Source organism: Lacerta agilis, chromosome 6 (assembly GCF_009819535.1).
Source record: "Lacerta agilis isolate rLacAgi1 chromosome 6, rLacAgi1.pri, whole genome shotgun sequence".
Lineage (NCBI taxonomy): Eukaryota > Metazoa > Chordata > Lepidosauria > Squamata > Lacertidae > Lacerta > Lacerta agilis.
This window is the reverse complement of record NC_046317.1, coordinates 42,734,001-42,756,905: the sequence shown is the minus strand read 5'-3', so window position 1 is coordinate 42,756,905 and position 22,905 is coordinate 42,734,001. Positions and strand designations below refer to the sequence as shown.

The 22,905-nt window shown below is 46.4% G+C and overlaps 1 protein-coding gene across 3 annotated transcripts; it reads right to left on the bottom strand.

Moving 5' to 3' along the window:
- Positions 1 to 1,507: 1,507 nt before the first annotated feature.
- On the bottom strand, positions 1,508 to 22,905 carry TAL1 (TAL bHLH transcription factor 1, erythroid differentiation factor). Of its 3 annotated transcripts, none has more exons than XM_033152198.1 (5): positions 22,817 to 22,905; positions 13,164 to 13,763; positions 11,545 to 11,636; positions 7,374 to 7,424; positions 1,508 to 2,506 (listed from the first exon to the last, which is right to left on the bottom strand). In XM_033152198.1, exons 1-5 carry the CDS (start codon positions 22,828 to 22,830, stop codon positions 2,085 to 2,087), a joined length of 1,179 nt encoding a protein of 392 aa, XP_033008089.1. In that variant the 5' UTR covers positions 22,831 to 22,905; the 3' UTR covers positions 1,508 to 2,084. The 3 variants fall into 3 exon arrangements, with proteins under 3 accessions (XP_033008089.1, XP_033008090.1, XP_033008091.1); XM_033152199.1 differs by having other exon boundaries at positions 7,374 to 7,421; XM_033152200.1 differs by lacking the exon at positions 22,817 to 22,905 and adding an exon at positions 14,399 to 14,467.

Below are 22,905 nucleotides of genomic sequence, written 5' to 3'. Positions count from 1 at the left end.
CTTTCACCAAAAAACACAAACACTCAAAATCAGAAACCCTTTGGCATTAAAAACAAAAGCCTTCTGTAAAGCTGTTTGGATATCTATGAGATGTTTATTTAAAAAATAAAACAAGACTTAAGACTGAAACCCAAAAGGCCTTCTCCATTAAGGGTAGACTTCCATTTGTTTGCAAAGCTCTGTCCTTCAGTCATGGAAGCAGCCAGAGTTTTCTGAATCGTGCCTTGAACCTGTAAGACTACTGTAGCTACAGAGAGTGCATAAAAAGAAGCAGTCTTAGCAATGATAGCTTCCCAATATGCATCCTAGAATTATGGGCATGCTTGCAAACATGTTGCTTTGTGCACATTCGTGTGACATTTTTATCCGCACACTTTGAAGATCTGCTACGCTCATCTTGAACATGCAGTACAGTATGTGAATTGGCCCTGAGAAGTGTAAAAACTTCCTGGATCTGCAATCACCACAGAATCATTGGCTGTAACCTGCAAAGCGCAAAGGTATTTCTCAAACACTGTCATAGGCTTTATTGGTGGTTTGGTGAGATTGCAGAGAGTTAGGTGGATTCTGATTGGGGCGGGGGGAAGGGTAGTTGGAAGAGGTTTTGAACAAAGTACTGGCATAGGGGAATGCCCAGGGCAGAGCTCATGTGCTATCAGAAACATAACATCATCACAGGGCTATGTTGCACAACAGAATGCACAACAGCTCTGTCTCCATGCAACTTTGGACATTGTTCTCTTGGTGCTTCTACTGCAAAGGCTCCTAGGGCACTTCCAGACTGTTGCTTTGGGGGGGGGGGGGTTGATTCAATCACATACCGATAAATACAGGCTGCACACCTATAGTTGCTTGGGAGGTCTTGTGCAACAAACCTCCAAATATTGGACTTTTTTAAGTGATAGGGGGAATGCACTGATACGCTGTCTAGCCTCTCCACAAGCAAATCGGGGTGTATGCTCCATCTGGAGGCACCCTTAGCATGTCTGGCACACAGCACAGTTGGCCATTTGCCATTCCCAGCAAGAACCTGACTCTGATGACCAACAGCATCAACCACGAATATGGTTCATGGATATGCTTTTGTGCAACTCCCATTCATTTCCACAGATCTTGTGCAGGAGAAGCTCCTAGTGGCTCATGTGACCCCTGACTTTTACGTAAGTAAATCCAAAAAAGTCAAAGTGCATTACTGAAACATTGTTTATACCAGTTTTGTATATAAATATATATTTACACACACACACACAACTTCTCGTCCCACATGTTTCAGGAAAAATAAAACCAGGAAACCCCGAGATAAGAACTCCAAGGAAATGCTGTTGCTCACCCAGGTTAGAAGAAATCATCATTGTGATGAAATGTCAGAAGCTGGGAAACAAACCCTCACTGATGTACCTTTTTAGTTCAACAGATACTGCAGGTTGGAATTAAACAAAAAGATTTCCACCATCATAAATACAAGACCTCAAACAACCCAAAATTGAGCTAGATTTAATTCTTTAAAAAATTCAGAGAAAACCACAACACAAAGTCAGCTGTTCCTTCGCAAGGGATTCTTTTCTTTCTTCTATAAGAAAGGCAAAGCTCTTGAGTGAAGGCAGACAAGTTGCATACATTTTCTCAAAGTGAGCTGGAGAAAAACCACATTGCAGGGATGGTTTTTAAGGGCTTTCACGGCCACATGGATGCACAATGTTATGGAAGATGCTTGGAACAGATGACAGGGAATGAGGGGCAACACAATACTGCAACAGTGATAAGTCTGCAGAAGGACAGTGTGTCAGGCCAATCCCTTTTAAACCTTGTATGAATACAAGATGAGATGGCTGCATATTTCCACCTTTGAGTGTTAAACTCTTTCAAAAACACAGAGTTAACAAGACAATCCTCCCAGGCCATCAATGCTCTGTCAGTGAAGATGCACTTGATCCATCTGTGGTTTCTTATGCAGCTCTTTTGTTCAAGCCAACAGGAAAACTTGGGAAGTACCCATTTTCTTTTTGAGGGGGGGGTGTGAAGGACATGCATACATTCCAGATACCATGTATTCAATGGCCTGCCTGTGCCTCTTTGCAGGTTCATCATCGCTGTGCACTGTTTTCAATGGGAAGAATAGAATGGTGGAGAGCTCTTGTGTGTTGCTTGGGGTCTAATGGTTCGTGTTCTTCTGTGAAACTGTCTGGGCTTCCTGCTCCATCTAAAGAGCTTCCACAGCTTGAGTTTGGAGACAACATGTCCTGAAGAAGGTCCTCTTGCACGAGGCCACTCTCTTTGCTGACTTTACCCCTTTGGTTTCCTTCTTCTTCCTGGTCATTGAGCAGCTTGGCCAAGAAATTGATGTATTTCATAGCCAGCCGTAAGATTTCGTTCTTGCTCAGCTTTTTGTCAGGCGGGTGAGTTGGGATGAGCTTGCGGAGCTCAGCAAAAGCTCCATTGACATTCTGCTGCCTCCACCTCTCCCGGCTATTTGTGAATATTCGACGGACCACTTTTGTGTGAGGTCCTAAAAATAAAAATAAATGCAAGGTTAGCAGTGACAGAATTCATGGGGAAACAGTAACACGAACGCATCGAAACAACTTATTAAAGTGTGGCTTTCAAGTAGGGATGGATGAATCTGCCATTTTTTCCCATCTTAAATTCAGTTCACCATATTTCTGCATTAGTTTGCATTTTTTTGAATTGAAAAACCTCACAAAAATTACTCAGCATTTTAGTGTACATTTCCCCTAAAATACACCCCTCTGTATGCAAATTTTGAAGAGCAGCTATGTTTCCGTTTGTGTATTTTTTCAGATAAGGCTACATAAAAACTGGATTTCTCCTTCATTCCTACAGTACAATTTGTAGATATCTTAGCAGAGCCAGCCAGGTACACTTTTCATCTCTGGAACGGGAGGCAGAAATTAGACAGATGCCCAATTCTTTCTTCTCATAAGGTGTGACACAAACTATAATCAGTTTGTATTCCTACCCAATCTCTTCTGCAGCAACATAACCTGAGGCCTCATCCCACAATGCAACTTGGCTAGCTACTAAACAGAGAATCCTTAACAGAAAGGAATATATATACAGCACTTCAGGGAGACACTATCTCTATCTATCTATCTATCTATCTATCTATCTATCTATCTATCTATCTATCTATCTATCATCTATAGCATGTTGGTGAAGGTGGGTGCTAAATTAACACTTTTCAAAATTGGGTCAGTCACTATCTCTTAGCCTAAGCTACCTCACAAGGTAGTTGTGAGGATATGATGGGGAGACGGGAAAGCATATATGCCACCTTGAATTCCTTGAGGGAAAGATGGGATATAAATCAAACAAACAAATATTATGCAGACTGTGAATTGTTTCATCTTACAAAAACCCATGAAACCCAGTTGGATGGTCTTGTGTTCATGATATGACACATGCTATGTATTGGGCTCCTTAAGATCCACCAAATACTCTTATAACTGAGTCCCAGTGTTGAGGAGGGGGACAAAAAAGAGAGAGAGAGAGAGCACTTCAGCTGCTTGGTACAGAATGCATCCCAAGTTGGCTTTGTTCCAGTGAAAAAAGGCTTCTCTTTGTGCAAGGCAGGGCCCCTAATTTTTGTCACACGTACACAAAAGACCTCCATCTACTGCAACCCTGTGGTTCCTGTTCCATACTGATCAGGGGAGGTCTCCTAACCATCAGAAGCAACTTTTCAGGGGACACCTGGGTTGCAGTGGGTAGGAGAGATCAGTTGTGGTGCCCATTGAGACTGGTATGGCAGAAGACAGAGTGGCTTATAGTAGGTGGAGCCATGCCCAATAACAGGCAGAGCCAACTATTTCTAGTTTTGCCCCATCCTCCTCATTACTGAGTTCCATAATGGTGACACTGAGGACTGAGCTATACAAATGCAAATAAAACATTTTAAATGTGTTGTGAAGTGCAATATACAAATGTGACACACAAGAGGGCGACAGTGAGCTATGCCAAATTCAATGTATTTTTCAAAACGTTTTAAAAGCATTTTTGCAGCGTTGTTTTTTTATATGTGTGTAGATTCCACCTGAGAGTAAGGAGGAGGAAGCTGGCAACCAACACTGCCCCTCTCTGGACTCACTATACAAAAGATGGCAGGCAGGTGGGAGGTGACTAACGGTCGACTTGGGCTGATGGGGCATTGCCCCATTCCTCCAAACAGACCAGCTTCTCCTGGAGATCAGTAATTTCCACTAGTGCAAAACCGGCATGGATACAGCCCAATAACTGTAATTCACAACCCATTTCCAGCAATTTGCATATACTCAATTTTAGCATAATTTTAAAAATAATAATGTGGATTTGGTTGAGTGCAATGCCAGTCGGCAGTCACCTCCCAAGGGAAAGGGGCCTAGGACCCAGCAGTTCTCCATAAGTTAGCCCACCCAACATTCGAAGCAGGAAATTGATCATGTGGGATACGCCCACCTGATCCTAACAGATGATCCTGCTCAATGCTCCAGAGGAAGGCGAAAAAGCCCCGGTGTCTGCCAATGTGCCGCGGGGGGAATTTCCTTCCCGATGCCAACCCAGGTGACCAGGAAAACCCTGTGCATAAGAGCAAGAATCACCACATGTTACAGCAGAAGGCAGTAGCAAGTGTCATTCCCCTGTCTTTTCCATAAGCAATGTTTACTCTTATATTCTGCATGAATTATGCACTGTGCAGATGAAAGAGATTACACATACTTGACTTAGTAGGTATTGTTTACTTCAGCATGAATTTGGCATTTTTTTAAATCAGCAGCACTGGTGGCAGTGGTGAAGGGTAAGTGGATTGAGTGGGCAGTCAAGTATTGAGGGTCTCTTCAAGTCAGGGGGGGGTTGGAGATATAATGAGGTCAACTGTTGCAATAGGGAAATCTGAAGCGATAGATATTGTGGGGAGGAAGCTGTTGCTGAAAGCTGGCTTTGGTTCTCAGTTTGCAAAGGGATAAGCACCAAGGCAAAAAAAAACTTATTGATGGATCCTCTGCCCTCTGATCCAGAAGCCTTAGTCCCAGGTGAATGGAATTGACAGAGACAGGGTCAACTCTAGGACTCAAGGAGCACTCTGCAAATTCCCCTCTGGCGGGTCTTCTACATTAGTGGGCACTGCAGACTTATGTGGTGGCAATGACATCCTGCTAGGAGGCTCCATTTTAAATTTCACACAGTGCCCCTGACAGAACATTGTCATGGGCCACTAAAGGAATGACAAAATGGTGGCTGTCAGGCTATATTGGCAGCATTGTGGGAAATTTTTAAATGCCAAATTCAGGGCAGACAACACTGCCAGTGACCTCTGATGCAGTACTGAGGCCTCAGCAGTAGCCTGGTGCTGACACCAAGCCTGGACTGAGGTGAATTAATGCTTAAGAAAAACAATTCTTCACATGCTCACAGACACTCTGCTTTTAGTCACATCAAGAGCCAATTCCTTCCTGACAATCCACACTTAATATACACTTAATATACAATTATTTTGAAACCTGGAGTGGCTGTCTTCTCCCCCAGCAGCAGCACCCCGTACATATGCCTGGGTGCTTCTGCAAGGACCAGCTTCCCGATGTGTATGTTGCAAGGAAGAAATATCCCAGTGCATCCACCTCTGCATACAAAATTACAGAGTTTGTCTCTTTATTAGGGGTAAAGGTAAAGGTAAAGGGACCCCTGACCATTAGGTCCAGTCATGTCCGACTCTGGGGTTGCGGCGCTCATCTCACGTTACTGGCCGAGGGAGCTGGCGTACAGCTTCCAGGTCATGTGGCCAGCATGACTAAGCCACTTCTGGCGAACCAGAGCAGCACTCGGAAACATGGACCGAGCAACGGGAGCTCACCCCATCGCGGGGATTCGAACCGCCGACCTTCTGATCAGCAAGCCCTAGGCTCAGTGGTTTAACCCACAGTGCCAATTGCAGAGAAAAGCAGACATGTGTCAAGGATTTCTTAGGACTGGGAATCCAGGAGGTGCCTATTTGAGTAGGGCTGCCATATGTCCAGGAATTGGACTGCCAAAATGGCGTCTGGGTAGATTTTCACAGAATCGGCCAAATGTCGGGGGAAACCCAGATGTATGGCAACTAGAGCAATATTTTTTTATAAAAAATGCTTTAAAAAACACTTACTTTTGGAAGATGCTCCCCAAAGGTCAACAATTTTGTCCGGATTTTAACTTTTGGGAATATGGTGACCCTGTATTTGAGATCCTTGCACCCTTGTGCATATACAGATTATAAATCCCTCCTTGCAGGAGGTTCAACAGAAGGAGCTCCACCCGCCTAACAATTTTCATGGCAACAAGAGTGACAGTAAAACTGGAAACTGGCCCTCTTCCAGATCCATTTATGCATGGCTTAAAAATATTGAGGGCTTATCTTAAGAACATGTCATGACTGAGAAAACAAATATTACGTCTACTTCCACTGAAGCGCTCAAACTGAGAGGATATTTTTCATAACCCATGAGCAAAACTTCATTTTTTAAGAAAAAATAGAGATAAAAATCTAGCATTTTCCAAATTGATCTGCTGATCTAAATTTTATATCCTGAGTTTTGATGGCTGAACTAAGCACTAAACCCTAAAAACTCTTTGACTGTGGAGACATTTTTCTTAAGTTACGGGGGCATTGATAAAAGTGGGTGGTGGCACTGAGCTTTTTTCATTGCTTCACAAACTTGGTAGCTGTGAAAAAGTTGTGAGAAGGCAACTCTCTATCCCCCAGACCTTATACTTCAGATCAACCTACTGCAGCAACAGCCGAGAATCTCAGGCCCACAGGCTTAACTAGGGCCAGCAAGGGTCCCAGTTTGGCCTGCAAAGCCATTCCCAACAAGCCACACCCAACTGTCAAAGTTGATCCATTGGGTTGCAGATAGATAGTGATCTGTCCCACTGAGCCAAAAAGATTCCCCACCTTCTTTAATATACCAGAAGCCTTATCCTGTGGACTTGATTTCATGCATTTATTTTGGGGTGAAAGAGGGTCTCTGTTTGGGGAACTGCTCCAGGAACCCTAACCATCTTACCTGGCCTTGGAGAAAGTCATGTGTTGCAGGCACATCTGAAACTCTCACCCCACAGATACAAATCCAACTTTTTAGTCCTGGTCCCATCAGTGTACCACATCCAATCTACCGCATCACAGAGATCACAAAGTTCTCCCTCAGTGTCCCTGAACAAGTTGGCGTTTTGCCAGTTGACTGGTGCACATTTTTAGACTAAAAATACTTCCCAAGTCTTGCCTTTGAGGACGTAAAGCAGGGGTAGTTCACCAAAAGCCCAGCTCCCCTCCCCCAGGTTCTTCCCTATGGCCCCTGAGAATTTGGAGCCAGCAATGGAACAAAAAATAATGATGATGTCCTCACCAGCATTGGGACTCTGTTGTCGCATGGAGGAGTACCCGCCATAGGTTTCTGCTGTAGAGGGGTGAAAAGAAGGAGGGTACAGGGAAAATTGTGTTCAGTCATGGAAAATTGTGCCATCATGGTTTCAAATCCCACCCAACCTCAGCAGTGTGTGTGTGTGTGTGTGTGTGTGTGTGTGTGTGTGTGTGTGTGTGTGCTGGAGAGAGTGGATGTGAGTGTAGGGCAGCCTCTTGATCACCCCACACACTTTTTAGGTCACTGGCACGAGGTCCTTGGAGAGGTCCCCAGGGGTCAAAGCAGCCCACAGGAAACCCTTGACATAACACATAACTGCACTTAGAATGGATTAAATCAAATATATTAGGATGATAGTTGGTTTGGGCTTCTGTGGGCTTAGGGATCAATGGGGTTGATCGTTTTCTGCTTTGTTTCCTTTGCTTGTTCAGGTGACAGACCCACAGAAATATCACACAGAGTTAATCCATCACAAAATTAATCCCAGTTTTTTAAAAGGCCAGCAAAAATAATTTAATAGCCCTGGCTTGTGGATTCATTGTACTGCTTTTCTAGCAGCCTCCCAACCCAGGGTTGTGGCTTAGTGGCAGAGCATCTGCCTTGCATGCAGAAAGTCTCAGGTTCAATCCCCAGGAAGAGCTGGGCCTGGAGGAGACCCCTATCTGAAACCCTGGAGAGATGCTGCCAGTCTGCGTACTTGTCAATACTAAAGGTAAAGGGACCCCTGACCATTGGGTCCAGTCGGGGACGACTCTGGGGTTGCGGCGCTCATCTCGCTTTATTGGCCGATGGAGCCAGCGTACAGCTTCCGGGTCATGTGGCCAGCATGACTAAGCCGCTTCTGGCGAACCAGAGCAGCGCACGGAAACGCCCTTTACCTTCCCGCCGGAGTGGTACCTATTTATCTACTTGCACTTTGACGTGCTTTTGAACTGCTAGGTTGGCAGGAGCAGGGACCGAGCAATGGGAGCTCACCCTGTTGCAGGGATTCGAACTGCCAACCTTCTGATCTGCAAGCCCTAGGCTCTGTGGTTTAGATCACAGCGCCACCCACTACCGGTAAGTTAAATGGGCTATTTAACTGCATGTCCCCACTTTACATGTTTGTGTCAATGAGGGCTGCTCTAGAACCAGTGTGGCAGCAGTTCCATGTAAATTGTTGGTTTGATCTAAATGAACACATTTGCAGAAGCCAAGTCCCTCACTGCCACAGGATAACTCCCATTTAAAAGACAGAGGATTCTTGCAAAGCTACTGAAGATGGTGATGCAAGACTAATCTTAAATTGAGGAAATCCTCAATTTAAGATTAGTCCAGCTGCATTTTCATGTCAAATAGCTTGTCCCTGTGTCTTTTCAATGAGGCATCCAAATTATATCCAGTCCTTCTATAAATTGTGGAAATATCAATAGTTGAACAAACGAGCTAGCAACAAACAAAGTCAAATGTTTGATGAAATATAAAAATGGGCTCATTAACAGAGCCAGCATGACTGTTAATGTGAATATTGAGGATTACTAGGCATATGTAAAGCAGAATAGCTAGCAAGCAAGCAACCACCTTGCCAATATGGATGGAGGAAATCTCAAACCTGATATTTAAAATATAATATTAAAAGGGGGGAAGATACATTCCAATCTTTTCAGGTGATTTTTTTTTTAGTTTTGTTTGATCCCTAATTTAAACATAAATGATTGAAAAAGCAGCAAGATCATGACCACTGGATATTTCTATTGCTTTGAAATACATTACAAATCCTCACCATGTTCTGTAAGTGGTGACCTCTCACTGGGAAGGAGTTCTGACCTCCAAATGGCATTTTCCCAGTTAATTACCCTGGGATTATCAGGCTGCCATGGTCATAATAACCCAATTTCTCCATAGCAGTTCTTGAGCAAATGAGGTGTGGGTGACAGCATGTGTCCCATTCATGGAATTAGTTCCAAGGGTTTTTAACAAAGTTTCTGCTTCATGTCATTATCCCACATCAATAAAAACTGCTCTGCATCCTCACTTTGGCTTCTTTGATTCTCGACCTGCACAAGTTGTGTGCCACTAAGGCAAATTGCTGCCTACCTAAGGCTACAAAAGGGCTGTCGAGAATCTGGAGAGTCACAGGACATGACTGATGGGGCTGTGTTCAGCTTGGTGGTCATAAGAACACATGCCCAGTTTATACATAGTCCAGACAGGCTAGTACTCCTGGGTCTTAAGTTCATGTCTTCAGTATATATAAACCAAGAAGGAACATCTCACCAGTCATGTATACACTGATGCTTCACGTGGTTCAGGTGTAAAGAAGCCTAAAATCAACCTTTTGCTCATGGGCAGCTTTTAAATTATTCCATGAACTTCAAGGCCAGTATATATACATTCATAGTTTCTAGCAACTGGGACTCAGAGGCATATGCCTTCTCTGATAGTGGAGGTAGAGCATAGGCATCCGTAGTAGCCACTGGTAAGCCCTCTCCTCCATGAACTTGTCTAATCCTGTTCTGAAGCCATCCATGTTGGTGCCCATCGATGCCTCTTGTGGAAGCAAATGCCATCCATGTTGGTGCCCATCGATGCCTCTTGTGGAAGCAAATGATGCTCTATGAAGTACATTGTTTTGTCTGCCCTGAATCTTCCAACATTCAGTTTCAGGGGGTGGCCCCAATGAAGAGAGAGGCAGCGTGACTTCTCTCTCTCTCTCCGCTTTCTCCACACCTTACACACCTCTATCCTGCCACCTGTCTTACTCATTTATTTATTTTTAACAAAGAAAGTCTCAAGTGTTGTAACCTTTCCTCCAGTCCTGTGATCATTTTGGCTGTCCTTTCATTATTCTTTTTCCAGCTGCATAACATCCATTTTGAGGTAAGGTGGCCAGAACTGGACATAATAGGTTCCTATAACGGCATCACGATATTGGCAGCTTTGTTTTCAATCCCATGGAATTTGCATTTTTCACAGCTGCGCTATGGTGTATTACTTCAAAATGTGGTCAGCCAGTCCTGCTGCTTTACAGAACCCCGCTTCTTGTTCTGCTGATTGAGGCCCTGGGCTTCTGCATCCAGCCCTGAAAGCTCCAGAACATCTGGACACCTGACCCAGCTGAAGGTCCAAAAGGCCTCACCCCCTCAAACCCCATCCAACACTGATGGCTATGCTCCTTTGATTTCAAAAAACTGGTTTTGCTTAGTGCATATCACCTAAATACATGAATAAATACAGGACCAGGGCAATGTAGTAGGCAAATATTGTCTTCTCCCTCCTAGGGTGGTCATCAACTAAGCTTTACTCAGAGTAGAAGAACCACTGAACTTAATGGACCTAACTTCGTCATGCCCATTCATTTCAATGGATCTGATCTGAGTAAAACTTAAATGAATACCACCCTATTGGTTTCATCCCAACATTTTCCCATTATTGCTATTGTCACCACATCATCATCATTTAGGGAAGTTTTTAAACTGTGATATTTTAAATGTATTTTAATGTTTGGTGGAAGCCGCCCAGAGTGGCTGGGGAGACCCGGCCAGATGGGCGGGGTACAAATAAATTATTATTATTATTATTATTATCATTATCATTATCATTATCATTATCATTATCATCATCATCATCATCATCATCATCATCATCACCACTATGAAGCCAACGTGGTGCCTCCAAGATGCTGTAGGACTATAGCTCCCATCACCTCTGGCCATTAGTCATGCTGGCTGGGGCTGATGGGAGTTGGAGTCCAACAACTATGTTAATAACCCTTAATTTATGTACTTAGCCATCGTATATTCACCACGTGCAGATCCTTAAGCCGCCAAAATGACACCCCATCCACACACAAGAGGGAAGTGATAGCAGGCTTGGGGGAACCTCAGTGTTTGCTAGGTACAAAAATCATTTGGAGGGGGGTGAAAAACCTGAAAGTGAGACAACAAAGCAGAACTCAGCGTGATGAATGGCTGTAGAATGCTGTGTAGTAAAGGAAGCATGACAGGAGGCGTGGCTGGCTGGAACGCTGAGCAGAAGGACTGCTACTGCAACGTTTTGATGCAGGTTCCACCTGTAGATCATAATCTGTCCCGTCCCCCCACCAGCACGAAAATAACAGGAAATTAACTAACAGATCACGGTTCTTTTAACTCTCAAATTTAAAAAGCTTCCTCACCATCAGAGAGCTCCACTTCATAGGGGGACGGCCTTCTTTTCACTCGGTTGTTGCTGTACATTGAGAAGTTATCTGACTCTCCAAAGAAACCGCTGCAAAGCAAGAGGCAGAACACAGGACCAAATGAGGAGAGTACAGCATTGCAAGGCAGATCTCTGCTGAAGACACTGGGCAGTCTTTGAATGTACTTCCATTCAGCTGAGGAGCATATGCAGAGAGAGTGTGAGTGTGGGAAGGGGGGCATTGTGTGATGAGCATTCATAATATCGCACATATATGCACATATTACAGATGCTCATCACACACACCGAGAAACCTTGAGCTGCAATTCTAAGCACATTTATTTGGATGTAAGTTCCCCTGAAACCCATTCACCTTCTAAATAAGATGCTTTTAGGATTCAGATGTATTACACACGGGCCTGAAGCACTTTCAGAGTGCTTCTAATGGAAGCATTAAGGTGTCCTTTCCAGCACCTAGTTTTAAGCCCAAGGGATGCTTACCAGGGTTAAAGGATTTGTGTAACAAGGGGGGGGGGGCGGGAATCATTGTGGAAGCATCTACTAACCTCAAAGAAGGCTTGGCCCTGGCATGACAGAGCTTTTCAATATACATATGAATTGCGATTAAAATGCATTGCATTTCCGCAGGCAGTGAAAAGGAACCTCAACAATTTCCTAACTAATGGAGGCAACACAGCGATTAAACACTCAGAATACCGGTAATCCCTGGGAGGAAATGTTTTCTCTCTGTTTTTGATCTATTCCACTATAGACAATTTCTCGGCGAGGAAGCGAGGGAGAGGGATCCAGAGCAGTAGCATTACCTTTGTTACTTTAAGGCTATCAACGTCTGCTAGTTAGTAATGCTAGTTAGTTCAATGGCATTTCACGGAACAGCCTGTTTTACAGTTCTAGCCAGTACACTTAACAAATGGCATTAAAAAAAAAAAATACCTGGCAGTCAACGGGTTCCTTCATCATTATTGTTTTTTAAATGATGCATAATTGTGGTTTAGAAAATGATGTCTACAGAGGGGACACTGAATTTGATTGTCAATAGAGAACGGGCGATCCACCAGAGAGAATCTGTTTCCTTCTGGCTCGTATAGACGAAGGTGGTAGGCTAGCTATTAATTTCGTAGCAAGTAAGGGCAAAAAAATCAATTCTCTCTATGGCAAGCGGACAATGCAACAAAAGGGAAAGGCAGACAGTCCCACACAGCTCAGGTTTGGCACTCAGAGGGCATCATAAAAGGCGAGAGGAAAAAAAAAAGAGCGGAGAAAGAAAAAGATGTTGGTTTGTAAAAGAAAGGGAGGAAAAATGAAGGAGAGGGGGGAAGCGTGGGGGCAAGGCAAAGCCCCCAAACCAGAGCATGAGACTCTTAAACTTAAGGTCGCGAGTTCGAAGCCTACGTTGGGCAAAATATTCCTCCATTGCATGGCCCTCGTGCTCCCTTCCAATTCCACAATTCTGTGATTCTGTGAAACCGGAGGATATCATCGACACTGGTGGCATATGACAAAGGCGACCCGAAGCAAACCAAGCCGAGAACGGATGGCACAGGCAGAAAAGTCCCTCCCTTTCCCCCCCCCCACTCCCCCGACGCTGCGGCGGACCTGCTGGCGGTGCTGAGCGGGGGGCCGAGGCCGTAGAGCATGGCTCGCGCAGGTGGCTGGAGCGGGAGCGCAGGGGCTGCCGTGGGGCTGAGCTGCACCATGCGGGCGTCGCTGCTGGCGTTGCTGCTGCTGCTGCTGAGGCTGGCGCCGGCGGGGGGCGTGCCCGTGCCTGTGCCCGCGGCGGTGGCGAGGGCGAGAGCAAGGGCGCTGGCCGGCTCGGAGCGCTGCGCTCGGCTGTTGCTGCTGCTGTTGGTGCTGCTGCCTCCGTCTCGCTCGCGCTGGTTCTGCCTGGCGCTGCTCGGCGCGTCCGCGGCTTTTATAGGGCGCCCGGCGCGCACCAGCTCGATCACGGGCACCGGCGCGGCGGGGGGCGCCGGGCCAGGGGAGGGGGGCGGCCGGCCCGTCTCCTTGGCAACCCCATTGAGCAGCGCCGGCTCCCTCGGGAGGGCCATCCCCCCGCGTCGCCGATCGCCAACACCGCCGACGCTGTGGCTGCCCGAGCCCAAGCCCAAGTCCGGCTCGCCGACGCCCTCCGCTGCGGCTCCGGCTCCGTGCGCGGCATCCCGCGGCGGGTCACTGGGGGGCCTCTCCATCAGCATCCTGGGGAGAAAGAGGGAGAGGAGAGCCGTGAGGGAGGGAGGGTCGCGCAGGGAGCGGGGCCGGGGGAGGGGAGGGAAAGGAGGAGAAAGGGAAAGTGGAGGAAGAGGAAGGAAGGGGGAAGATGAAACGGGGAGGGAGATGAGGGAGGAAAATTGCGCGCAGGGTGAAGAAAGGAGAAGGGCGAACGAGACGAGCTTCCAACCCAAAAAAAGGGCTGGGAGGAAGACTGGGAGGAGGAAGGATCGGGAAAGAAAGCGACGCCTTCCCCGCCTGCGACGTCGCCCGCTTGTCATTGGCAGCGCAGCGGGCGCCCAGAGGGGTTGGGCACCGGTGCAGGGCCGCTCAGCAGCCGCGGAGGACAGTTGCGGGGCGGGCATGGCGCGCAGTGTAGAGCGCGCGGCCCTTGTGTGGCCCGGTGGCCGGGCAAGCTCGGGCGGGGACACCCAGGCGGATCTAAGACGGGGGAAGAGCGCAGAGCAAAGGGGGTGCCTTCCCCAACTTCAGGCTCTGAGACTTCCCTGCGCTCCAGAAAAGCGAAGGGATTTTCTCTTCAACATGCCCTCCATCCTGTTGCGGAAAACTCTTTGCCAGCCCTACCCATATCTCATTTCTGCTTTTTAATTCCACAAACGCACCCTTCGGACTTCGTGGCAATCGGGCGCGCATACCGCGCAAAGGTCTTGCGCGGGTGCGTTTCCTAAGAGAGTGCGGGTGGCCTCGGGGAAGTCATTCTAACAGATATGAGGTGGGTGGGGAGAGCGGCCGGAGGATCAAATATCTACCATTTGGTGGAAGAGGAGGACGGTGGCAGAGTGACAGTGTCAACCTAAAGAGGAGGAGTTGTGCAGTGGAGAGAAGGAGACGGAGACGAAGGGAAGCCAGCAAAGCATCTTTGTTGCTGAAAGAAAAAGGAAATCGCCACCATTCGCTGAGGCAGCCTGCGCGGAAGAGAAACTTTTTCATACCACATTAATGCCAGGGATAATGGGGGAGGGGAGTGTAATAAGAAATCATATCACAATGGAAGAGTGAACAGGAAGGAAGGAAGGAAGGAAGGAAGGAAGGAAGGAAGGAAGGAAGGAATTCACCTATCTCTAAAAAACAGCGCTGTAACTGGATCTCCATCTCCTTTTTTATTTATTCTACCGATCCAAAATTAAAATAAAATGAAAACTCGGGTGCTTTTTGAGTGAATCGCAGTGCTAATGTATTCTGCTATGGTGTATTTGCGGATATCAGCTTTTAAATTAACTTTGCATAGTCATATCGATGCATTCAACTAATAACACTTTGGGGGACTAATAGGACCCTCGTCCTGAGTGTTCCGCCTTGTTGACTTCCTCGCTGCAACCAAGCGCACTTTCCAAAAGTCGGCTGCGCCCAGGCTCTGACAACAACGCCAGATTTGTTAATCTCCAAGCGCTCCACAAATAGATGAATTATCCCGAACCGGCGTGCGTTCCAAAGTTGCCTCGCGCGCGCACACACACACAGCCAGTTAAATTCGAATATTTGGGCTTCACGACACATTTAAACTCGAATTCTCCCGATTACATCAATAGGTCTTTCTCCAAGTAAATGTTCCGATCGGCGATAGTATTGTGATCAGCGGAACCAAACGCGTCTCAGTCAGTTCCAGCTCTTCTGGCCGCCGCCAACACAGTTTTATTATAACGAACGGAGGAGGCCCTCCCCCTCGATCGCTTTGCAGCCATCAGATTTCTGGGGATCGCGATGAACTCTAAGGTTATGTTGTGGCACAGACTGCTGCGAGGGTGGGGAATGGCTTCCGGTTTGATCCAGAAACGCCAAACAACAGGAAGCTGTCTATGAGATATAAGCCCAAACTCGGTTTTTCCAACTATCTCCATAATACTTGCAGAGGGAGTAGCCGTGCTGATATCTTGACACCTTTCCCCTCCCCCGCCCTCCCGTACTTTTGCACCTCAAAGACTAACATTTATCATGACATAAACTTCAGCTTCAATACTTGGGGTTGTTGTTTTTTGTTTGTTTGTTTGTTTTAAGACCAGGTAGCCCTTTCAGATGGCAATCTGATATGCACTTAATTGGAAGCAGTCCCACGACGAGAATGATGGGTGCTATCTTCCGAATATACATCCCTAGAACCGTCGTCCACCACCACCCTACACACACACACACACCCTGCTGGGGTGATTTTCCCGGAGTCCCTCGGAGTCCAAGAAGATTGGTTCCCGAGGACCGAGTGAAATATATTCAGGGTTTCAGCTTCAAACCTTTAAGCAAGCTCCCGTTTAAAGCAAGAACAAAACAAAGCACGAAGAAATACGTAGAGGCGTTGGAAACGCAATTTATATTGGGGCTGATTGGCGACGGGGCCTAGAAAAATCCATATTTTATGGCGTTTCGTTTAAATCGCTTAAATGCAGCGGAATTATTCCCGTCCGGCTTTCTCCACTGAGCTGCGGGCTGTTAATTTCACGCCTCGAGTATAAATCCGGTCAGCGCCTCGCTCGGCTGCATAGAAAAACCGAGGCTTAAATTGGTTGCTGCTGGCGAACTGAAACCACAACAGCCCCCGGGGATCAGCCGAAGAGTTGTTTCTGCCCACCCAGCGGGGCTCTCCTCCGAAGGAAGAGCAGCGCCGAACAGGGCAAGGCGCTAGTCCGCAACATTGGCGTGTCGAAAGGCAAGCAAAGCCAGCGGCTGCCTCGTGGAGCAGAACGCGGGGAGCCCAAGACCTTTAAGGGCGGGGTGGCCTAACCCAACTCCTACGCTTGTCGGACCTGGAATGTCAAAACGCCACACTGAATTTCTCGAGTACATAAAGAAGGATTCCCAACGCCTTGGCTACTAGTGCAAAGGGTAGTATAATAATAATAATAATAATAATAATAATAATAATAATAATAATAATAATAATAATAATAATAATAATAATAATAATAATAATAATAATAATAATAAATTTTATTATTTATACCTCGCCCAGGATTTATACCCCGTAAGGATAGCATGGAGAACGTGTAGCATATCTAGCATTCAGACCTGCCCGACTGTCCCCAGACTTACGCTGCAGCCCTTAAGACCCAGGAACTCGATGGTATTTTATCCTTTATCTCAACGATTGGTATAGCGCTTAATTGCTGTTGTCTCTGTGTGCAGGAGACCTAACCTATCATAAAAAGACGAAAGCGAGTTAAAAGTATAAAATCATAATTCGGTTAGAAAGTCTACAGGCATAATGACGACAATCTCCAGTGAGTTCATGGGTGGAAGGACTTGTCTGGCCTCAACTGGGAGGGAGCTGCACAAAATTAGGCCCCGCAATATTGAAGGCAGGAGGACTCTTTGTGGTTACAAGTTGTGCATCATCCCAGCCACCGGGACCCCCCCCCCAACAGTGACTTCCCTGAAGACCTCAGTAGTCCAGCAGGGATATAATGGATCTGGCGGTCCCTGATACCTCTGGACCGATCCAAATTGGGAATTAATACAAAGACACTGAACCTGACCCAGCAGCGAATATGACACGTGCCATATGTATGCGATTGCCGTTTTGCTGCTCGGAATTAATCAGTTTGTATGCTGTGGCAGCAAAGCATCGTTTAAAAAACCAAGGGATCTGAAGCCGATTTCAAGGCTTTTATAGGCAGACGGACCTGCCCAAGCCCGGCCCAACCCTTCCAGTGAAGGCTTTGCCATTGTTTCCCAAGGACCACGCCACCAACAATGTCCTAAAACGCCCGCGACACCAGCAGGATTTCATTGTTGTCAAAATCTCCGTTTAGGACCGGGGCTTTCCTCTCCATTCCTTCGGCCTCTGCCGCGGTCGGTTGGGAGAGGGAGATCTTAGGATGGCAGCTTTGGAGACAGTAGTGGGCTGGAGGAGGGCGTCGTGGAGAAGGAAGAAAGCGCCATCAAAATAGCACGACTCTATCTTTGACCAGTCACGACCCCTCCCCTGCTTTCAACTGCGTCGGCGGCAGCACCCACCCAATCCGGCCGCCTCCTTCCTCCTTTTAATTGGACTTTCTGATATTGTACAAGGAGGTATAATTCGCCTCTGTCAGATGTTAAGCAGCGGCAGCCCCTCGCCTCTTACCTCCACAAAGCCTCTCTCAATGTCAAGGCCGCCTCTCCTCCTCCTACCTCGAGGGGGCTTTCATTTAGGGAGGGGCTAGCCCAGGATGCTGCCTCCTGCCACGGCTTAAGCAGAGGAAGAAGCATCTCGGATCAGGAGGGATCCCTCCGTCCCGGATATGAGGCCGAGGAAGTGGGGTGCGAGGAGAGATATTTAGATCTGGACAGGGTAGGGGGGTATATTTAACTAGAAAGCCAGAGGGAAATGAGTGTCTGTGCAAATGGGCCATAACATAACATTTCACATCAATGCTCACATCCTAAATGCATTCTCGGTCTGAACTAAGTACAATTGATTTTGATGGGGTTAGTTTCGAAAGAAATGTTAAGGTTTGCAGCCTGGTTTCGATTTCCGGTTCATGCGTCGATTACCCTGTGCATGTGAGAAGTGCCTTTCCTACCAGTAACCACAGGAGTCCAGCAGGAAGGGGGGAAGCTTCACCCCCACCTCTCTATTCCCCACACCACTTACAATCTTGTCTCAAAGAAGCCATTCTCACCAATGAGAGAGAAGTCATCTACCACTGGTATGTTTAGCCTGGTAAAGGAGACTGAGAGGAGATATGATAGCCATCTTCAAATATCTAAAGGGCTGTCACACTGAGGGTGGGGAAAGTTGTTTTCTCCTGCTCCGGAGGCTAGGGCCCGAACCAATGGCTTCTAGCTACAAGGTTCCGACTAAACATCAGAAATAACTTTCTGACAGTGGAACAGACTCCCACGAGAGGTGGTGGACTCTCCTTCCTCGGAGGTTTTTAAGCAGAGATTGGATGGCTATCTGTTATTTATGATCTAGTTGAGATTCCTGGATTTATGGAGGCTGGACTAGGTGACCCTCAGTGTCCCTTCCAACTCTATGATTCTATGACAATTTAATTTCGCTTTATGTACACCTAAATATTTGCCAAACCACATTTTGGGATGGGAAAAGTCTGAAGGAACGGGATAGCTTCTATCTCTTACCACCCCCTCCTTCTAACTGAGTATGCTTTTGCAGGCAAAAAAAAAAAAAAACCCTGCCCACAATTATATTATTATTATTATTATTATTATTATTATTATTATTATTATTATTATTATTTGTGGCTTCAGGCCTGGTGAAGAGTCCTGTGCGACTCGGAAGCTTGTTTTTGTACCCTGCCTTTTGTATTCGCTCTTGGGCGCAAAGGAAACGATCGTTTTCTTTCCTTCAACGCTTCCTTCCCATTGTATTGTTGTGGGGTAGAGGTGTGGGGCGGGAGGCTCTTCCTCTTAGAAGGAAGCCGCGATCCCTGCGGTGGTTGTTCGCTCTGCTCCTGACACAAGCCCTGGATCTCCAGTAGCCTTGAGTCTGTCCAACAACGGAACTGCGGCAGAAGCGAGCGGCCAGCAAATGGCAGATAAGTGGCGGGAAAAGTCCGGCGCACGTCTTAGCAGGATCTGAAGGAGTGAGCTGCGTTTGGGGTTTTGTTGTACGCACGCTGTATCCAGAAAGAAATGTATGAAACGCGAAAATACTTGTGTGTGTGTGTGTGTGTTTTGGGGATGGGGAGAGAAGTCTTCGAGAGTAGTGGATTACACGCACACACCATATTGAACGTCTGTTAAAGGTTATCTGCGGAGCTTCCATTTCGGAGGCAGTCTACCCCTGGTAACGGGATGTCAGAACAAAAGGCAAGAAAGCGGTACTCTCTCCTCTTGCCTTTTATCCTAACAATAAGTTACCAGTGCCAAATTTAATTATTTAAAATTTACATGCACGGGCTGCTTTTAAAAGACAAAATAAAAGAGTTACAAAAAGATAATTAAGACATAATAAGGATGGCATAGGACACCATTTAAAGCTTAAATTAAATTAAACGGGAGTTGTAAACTAGAGTGGGATCCAGCTGCATTAACTGTTTATTTATTATTGGACTTATTACTCTTTTGTACAGACTATAAACTCAAAACAACTTACAATGTAATCGCAAAACTAAAACCAATAAAAAGTTTCAAAACAACAACAACACCGATATACATTAAAAGCATTCTAACACAACTGACCGCAATAGCTAAAAGTCTCCATGCTAGGGGGGGGGGCACGTTCGTGATTGGCTCCTAAAAGCAGCCAAGGCGCAATTCCCTGGAGAGAGCATTCTATAAACTGGAAGCCACCACTGAAAAGGCCCCTTCTTGTTGTCACTTTGCAGACCTAATTCAGAGGGGGGCACATGGTTAAAGAGCTCCGGTGATGATCACAGGGCTGGGGTTGGTTCACCTGGGGAGAGGCGGTCCCTGAGGTACTGGGGTCCCGAGTGGCACAAAGCTTTATAGGTCTAAACCAGCACTTTGAATTGAGCTCGGAAACTAATTGGCAGCCAGTGCAGTCATGTCAGAATTAGCTGTATACGCTCAGACCATCTTGCACCGGTCAGCAATGCGGCCAAGGAATTTCGCATCGGTGTGGTTTCCAAACTGTCTTCAAAGGCAGCTCCAGGTATAATACATTGCAGTAATCTAACCTAAATACGCATACTTCTGAGATATTCTGCGGCATCTGTCTGGACACAGTTGCAGAGAAGCTGCTGAGCTGATGGGCTTGTAAAGGTCATTCTGTTCTTTTTAAGCATAGCTTAGCAGTCTTGAGGGGCGGTGGATGTCCTCTCCTACAAAGCAAAATAAAATAAAAAATTCCTTCTAGTAGCACCTTAGAGACCAACTAAGTTTGTTCTTGGTATGAGCTTTCATGGAACTGGAACTGGAAGGAATTTTTTATTTTGTTTTGTTTTGACTATGGCAGACCAACACGGCTACCTACCTGTAACTCTCCTACAAAGTTATCATGCATTTCGAGCGAGATGTGGGTTTCACCATCAGGACACCACGCAGCCTGCTCGTGTGTTTAACTGATCTGTCTGTCAATAAATCAAGGGCGGAGGCGCAAGTGGAAACGTCTATAGGGAGGAGGCCTCAGTACAGGCTTCTACACGATCTGGATTTTTTTGCGTGTAAGCCAATACGCGCAGAGGGAAGGGGGAGGAGCTGCTTGGTAAGGCCCCGCCCCCCGATTTGGACCTAGGCGACCTTTCTACATTCCCACACAAACGTCTATCTATCTATCTATCTATCTATCTAATCTATCATCTAAATACAATGTATTCTTTTTCTTTCAGTTCCTAAGCGCGCAGATGCCATAATTGTGGTGTACATATTTTGATGCATATATCACTTTTCTGCCGTACTGTATGACACACAACGCTCCCTGTATTAGGCAGATGATAGTCTATTTTATTTATTCTTTGTACCACGAGGAATTAGAGGACTGTATGCACCAGCATGCTGGCTGCAGGAAACGGAACGAAAAAAGAAAAAGAAAGGAAAGCATTTGAGCAGGCTAGCGCCTCGCCTTGTCTTTTGGGGCTATAATATTCAGAAATACCGTTTTAAGTGAAAAATTCCTATGGGGGAGGGGATTTTTTTTAAAAAAAATTATTTTAAGGAACCCGTTTTACAGGAAATGTTCAGAATCGGAATTCCTAAAAGACGAAGAAGGGAGAGGGGTGCGACAAATTCCAGTTCGAAATATGTTGCATTTTCAGCCTTCCTCTGTTTTTTATGCACTCGTGCATTAGCTGAATAAAAGGGAAGATATTGACAGCATCTGAATTGGGAGAAAAGAAATTCCCACGCTCTGAAATATTGCCCATCTGCAAATAGGTTCTATTTTAAGTTAATAAATAATAATCATAAAATAATAATAATTGCACTGAACCAAATGAGCTTTCTTAAAGAATCCACCTTGTCTGTTCCCAAATCTTTAGCTTTCTCGCGAAAAACATGGGACAACAACGCGCAGAGGGCCCGCCCAAGCCTTCTCTTCGCGGCCTGTTAGGCTGCCACGCATTTCGGTATCCGTTTAAGAGAGATTCTGCGCTTTCTCAGACAGGCCGCCTACACATCTCTCCTGGACGCTTCCCATCACTCTCCCATTAATACCTCGCACCTCTCCGCGCAAAATACGCATTTCATTTCCATCCCTGCAAATCCAAGTATCTCAGGGGAAAGAAGGGGCGACTAGAAGAGGGAAACGAGGCTGAATCCTGGGATCTGAGCGCCTGAATCCGCCGGCTAACTCGGTTTGCCGCCTGCGGAGTGGCTTGGCTTATTTTGTTTTATTAATCCTCAGCCACCACCGCAGACATTTCCCCCGCCTTAAAATACCGGGCCAGGCCTGAGTTTCTTAGTGCTGGTTATATACAGTAACAGGGATAAAGTCCAGCTGCAGTCTTCTGTACACGCGTGCCGGGGAGCAGACGTGCAGAGAATGCGGGACCGGGTTCGCATGGAGCCACCCCGCCTCCCGCTTCCACTTTATTCCACATTTGCTTCTGGACTCACAGCAGGCCGTTTGCTGGGTGGAAACGGGCTCCAGCACAAAGAAAAATAGATAATTTTTAAAATAACAACAACAACAACATCTCCCAGGTAGCAAAAGCAGCCGAAGAGCAGCTGCCCTGACGGATAGGTGCCTCGTTTCGTTAGCCAACCTGAGAACATCCAGGGGTTTTGCAGTGGAAAGGCGAGGCAGCGAGTGGGCAAGGAAATAAAGTGAAAATACACATCCATATAATTCGATATTTCTTTCATCCTGCTTTTCCCCCTTCCTCAGTGTGTATATGGGCGCGTGTGTGCGTGCATATACATGTATATGCGAACGTGCGCACGAGAGCGATCTGAGAGTCTGGGAATGGCGCGGGGATTTATATATATGTACTGTATGTATTTCTATTACTTCTCTGACCGCCTCCCATCCCTCTTCTCTGTTTGAGGGAAGGCTTCCTAATCCGGGCCCAGTGGCAGACTGGCTGCGGAGCGAAGATACCCCCAAAAAACATACACGCACGCACAAAATAACCCGCGAGAAAACAATATCGAGCGCGTCAAGATCGTCTCTCTCTTTTACTCACCATTTGCTTTTCATTGGTGAAAATGACTGGAGCCATTTTGTGGCCTATTCATGGCGGATGGATGCAATTTTTCCCCCTCTCCCCCTTTT

Coding starts and splice junctions, on each gene's coding strand:
- TAL1 (XM_033152198.1), bottom strand. Junction 11,637..13,163: donor CCGCTCAGCACCGCCAGCAG/GTCCGCCGCAGC, acceptor CTTGCTTTGCAG/CGGTTTCTTTGGAGAGTCAG. Junction 2,507..7,373: donor ACAACAGAGTCCCAATGCTG/GTGAGGACATCA, acceptor TTTTATTTTTAG/GACCTCACACAAAAGTGGTC.